This window comes from Frankliniella occidentalis, unplaced genomic scaffold (assembly GCF_000697945.3).
Source record: "Frankliniella occidentalis isolate FOCC.00 unplaced genomic scaffold, Focc_3.1 Scaffold1923, whole genome shotgun sequence".
NCBI lineage: Eukaryota > Metazoa > Arthropoda > Insecta > Thysanoptera > Thripidae > Frankliniella > Frankliniella occidentalis.
Window position 1 is genome coordinate 1 of NW_026269018.1, and position 3107 is coordinate 3107.

Below are 3107 nucleotides of genomic sequence, written 5' to 3' on the forward strand. Positions count from 1 at the left end.
ATTTACTTGTGCAAAATGATCAAATAATGTCTATCCAGGACAAACCATCAATAGTCCTTGATTTTTTTAAATGACAGGGAACAGACAAAGGTACATTCACATCTGTACAACATTGTTTATGAATGGTGAAATAAGAAAAATAGGATGCACAATTGCACATTCATTTCTGAAGATTTTTTTTAATAACTGCAATTACAGCCATGCATAACCACATATTTCAAAAATATACATGTAATAAAGACAACAAAGTAGACCGAAAGATCTATGGACAACAAAACATTACCATCACTAATACCATACTATCTTAAAAGTTACACTAAAATGGCACATAAGCCAGGGGCATGTAAATGCCTGGTAATTCAGGTACAAAATAACAGCCATGAAAGCCTATGACTGACTGTCACAATGCTGCGGACGTTGCTCAGCCGCCTGCTACGTTGGTGATCCGCAATTTGGATTTCAAAGCTGTGTAAAGGTCCACATGAAGTTGGACAGAATTCGTACACCTCTCTTAGTTCAAGGATTCACTCTGTCACACAAACACGTTTAGTCCACACAAGCCGAAGCAGCTCATAGTTCAATAGCCTGGGCGTGCAGCTCGGGGAGGGGAAGCCCCTTGCCCTTAGCGTACACCTTCTTGTGCTTGTTGGCCTTGGTCTCCAGCTCCAGCTCCATGGTGAGGGACTCTACCTCCGCCTCTAGAGACCTCGTCCTCCTGAACATTTGCACGTAGTTGAGTTGTAGCTGGCGCTGGTACCGGAGCACCTTCTCCTTTTCTTCGGCCCAGGTAGCGCGCTCCGCGGCGAGCTCCTCGCGCAGGCGGCGCACCTCGGCGCGCAGCTGCTGGCTCTGCTGCGCATCGTGCTGCTCACCGGCCTGGTGCTGTACCTGGTGCTGGTGCTTGAGCACGGCCTGGTTGCCCTTGGCCTGGGCCACAGCCAGCTCCAGCTCCGACTCGAGGTGCCTGGCCACGGCGCGCAGCTCGGCCGCGTCTCTCAGCGCCGCGTCCCTCGCGTCCGCGGCGCGCTGCAGCTCCGCGTCGCGGTCGGCCAGGGTGCGCCGCATGCCCGTCAGGGAAGCCCGCTCCCCGTCCAGCTGGGCGCGCAGCGCGGCCGCCTCCTGCGCGCGGCCGGCCAGGCGGGACGCCTGCTCCTGGTGGGACAGGGCCTCCTTGAGCTGCGCCTTGAGCAGGGACAGCTCGCCGTTGCGCTGGTGGAGCGCCCAGCTCGTCTCCTCCAGCCGAGAGCGCAGCAGCCGCACCTCCCCGCCCAACTCCCGCGCGTGTCGCTCGGCGTGTCTCTCAGCGTGGCGCTCGGCGTGTCGCTCGGCGTGCCGCTCGCGCTGCTGCTGCCGCTCGGCGTGGCGCTCGGCCTGCTGCAGGGCCAGGGCGTGCTGCCCCAGCGAGTGCTGCCGCGCCGAGGCGTGCTGCAGCCGCCGCAGCTCTCGCGCCCAGCCGCCCCGCTCGGCCCGCTCCTCGCGCTGCAACAACCGCGTGAACATGAAGAACCGCCCCTTCAACTCATCTGTAAAAAGAGGCGGTACCCTACGCCTACCTGTCTAACGGCGAGCTCCGAGTCTCTTCCTCGCAGCGCTGCTTCCAGCTCAAGATCCTGGGGAAGCACCGAACCGTTCAGGTCACCGTCGACCCTGTCGGCCGACCCGTGGTGCATGGCGGACAAGGGGAGTCCCACCAAGGGTAGTCTCCGTAGGGCACTGCGGGCGCAAGGTTATCAGTTTCAGGGCGACAGTCGGTCAGTGGGAGGAGAAACCTGGGAAGATACTCACGCGTCCGACCGATGGCTGTGGCCGATGTTCCTGTCGACGGAACCCGCCCTGGAGGGGGCGGTGAGGGTGCTGGTAGCCGACAGGGGGTCGTACCGCGCCTCCAGCCGCCCCTCCAGTCGCCCGGGCAGCGGCAGGGAGTTGAGCGAGGACAGCGACGACAGCGGGGGCGACGAGCACAGCGTGAGCTTCCGGTCCAGGGACAGGTGCGACCCCGAGCCGCCCAGGTGGCCGCCGCCCAGCCCGCCGTGCAGCGACCCGCCCAGGGCCCCGAGGGCGCCGCCCATGTGGGAGGAGCCGCCCGAGTGCAGCGAGCGGAGGTCAGTCGTGCCTGCGGCAGGATTTACAGGAGAAATCAGGAAAGATGCAGACTGTCCGAAATAAGGTTCGTTGCTCCCGGCAGCGGGAGCGCCCTGAGGCGCCCCGTGAGGTCGCCCCGCCCCGCCCCGCCCCGCCACAGCGGCCCGAGCCTTTCTTATCGGGCCGCTTCGCCCGTGGGCCAGGCTGTGCAAATAACACAGCGACAGGCCGCGCTGGCCCTTTCCGCCCCGCCAGGACGGGCCAGGCCCGAAACTGGATCGATTGGACAAACAAGATAGGTCGGCCGGGGCCATACCTACACCCCACACCCTCAAGGTTCGCTTTAAACTTAATTTTTAAAGTGAAGTTGTGAGCACTTCAAAATGCCTATGGACCCGTGCAGTACCCTTTCATAGACATAGACTGCCATCGTGTCTTTAATCTCACTGGTGTAGCGCAAAACTCGCGAAGTTGAGGTTGCAGGGTAGGGTGAGATTGAACACCATGACCACTGGTACTTACTGCCGTGCAGCGCGAGCCTCGTGCCGGGCCTGGCGAGGACGGGCGTGGAGCCGTAGCGCTCGCCGGCGTTGGACAGCCTGCCGCCCGCACCCTGCCGGACCCCCGCGCCGCCTCCAGCCCCCGGGCCGGGGCTCATGGCGCCCTGCAGCGGCCGGAAGGCGATGGGCCTGATGACCGCCTTGCCCTGCAACAGAAGATTAAAACAGATCTCATTGCGGTGTTGTGGCCACCATGTGGTCACGGTGAACAAGGTTCATTCTCCCCTCCCAGTAGTACAGCCCCATCCCGGTGTCGGATTGGCTGCGGCTCAACCTGAGCTCAGCGGTGGTACGGCGTGGTTGCTTGACCTGATTCGCGGCGGTAGCGTTGTGTGTGTATGTGTGTGTGTGTGTGGAGAGAGGGGGAGGGGGAGGGACGAGACGGGTATCTTCGCGACGCCCCCTTCCAGTACCGCGATCAGCTGTAGTCATGTGGGCGCGCTGTACATTACCCCCCCCCCCCTC

At 61.5% G+C, this 3107-nt stretch overlaps 1 protein-coding gene across 1 annotated transcript; it reads right to left on the reverse strand.

Annotated features, from left to right (window-relative positions):
* Window positions 1-6: 6 nt before the first annotated feature.
* LOC113201751 (leucine zipper putative tumor suppressor 2) lies at window positions 7-2869 on the reverse strand. The gene is made up of 4 exons (XM_052276153.1): window positions 2605-2869; window positions 1786-2113; window positions 1554-1713; window positions 7-1479 (listed from the first exon to the last, which is right to left on the reverse strand). The coding sequence occupies exons 1-4, from the start codon at window positions 2738-2740 to the stop codon at window positions 571-573; spliced, it is 1533 nt and encodes a 510-aa protein (XP_052132113.1). The 5' UTR covers window positions 2741-2869; the 3' UTR covers window positions 7-570.
* Between the last annotated feature and the right edge of the window lie 238 nt (window positions 2870-3107).

Coding starts and splice junctions, on each gene's coding strand:
- LOC113201751 (XM_052276153.1), bottom strand. CDS start 2,740: ATGAGCCCCGGCCCGGGGGCTGGAGGCGGCGCGGGGGTCCGGCAGGGT. Junction 2,114..2,604: donor GAGGCTCGCGCTGCACGGCA/GTAAGTACCAGT, acceptor ATCCTGCCGCAG/GCACGACTGACCTCCGCTCG. Junction 1,714..1,785: donor CACAGCCATCGGTCGGACGC/GTGAGTATCTTC, acceptor TTGCGCCCGCAG/TGCCCTACGGAGACTACCCT.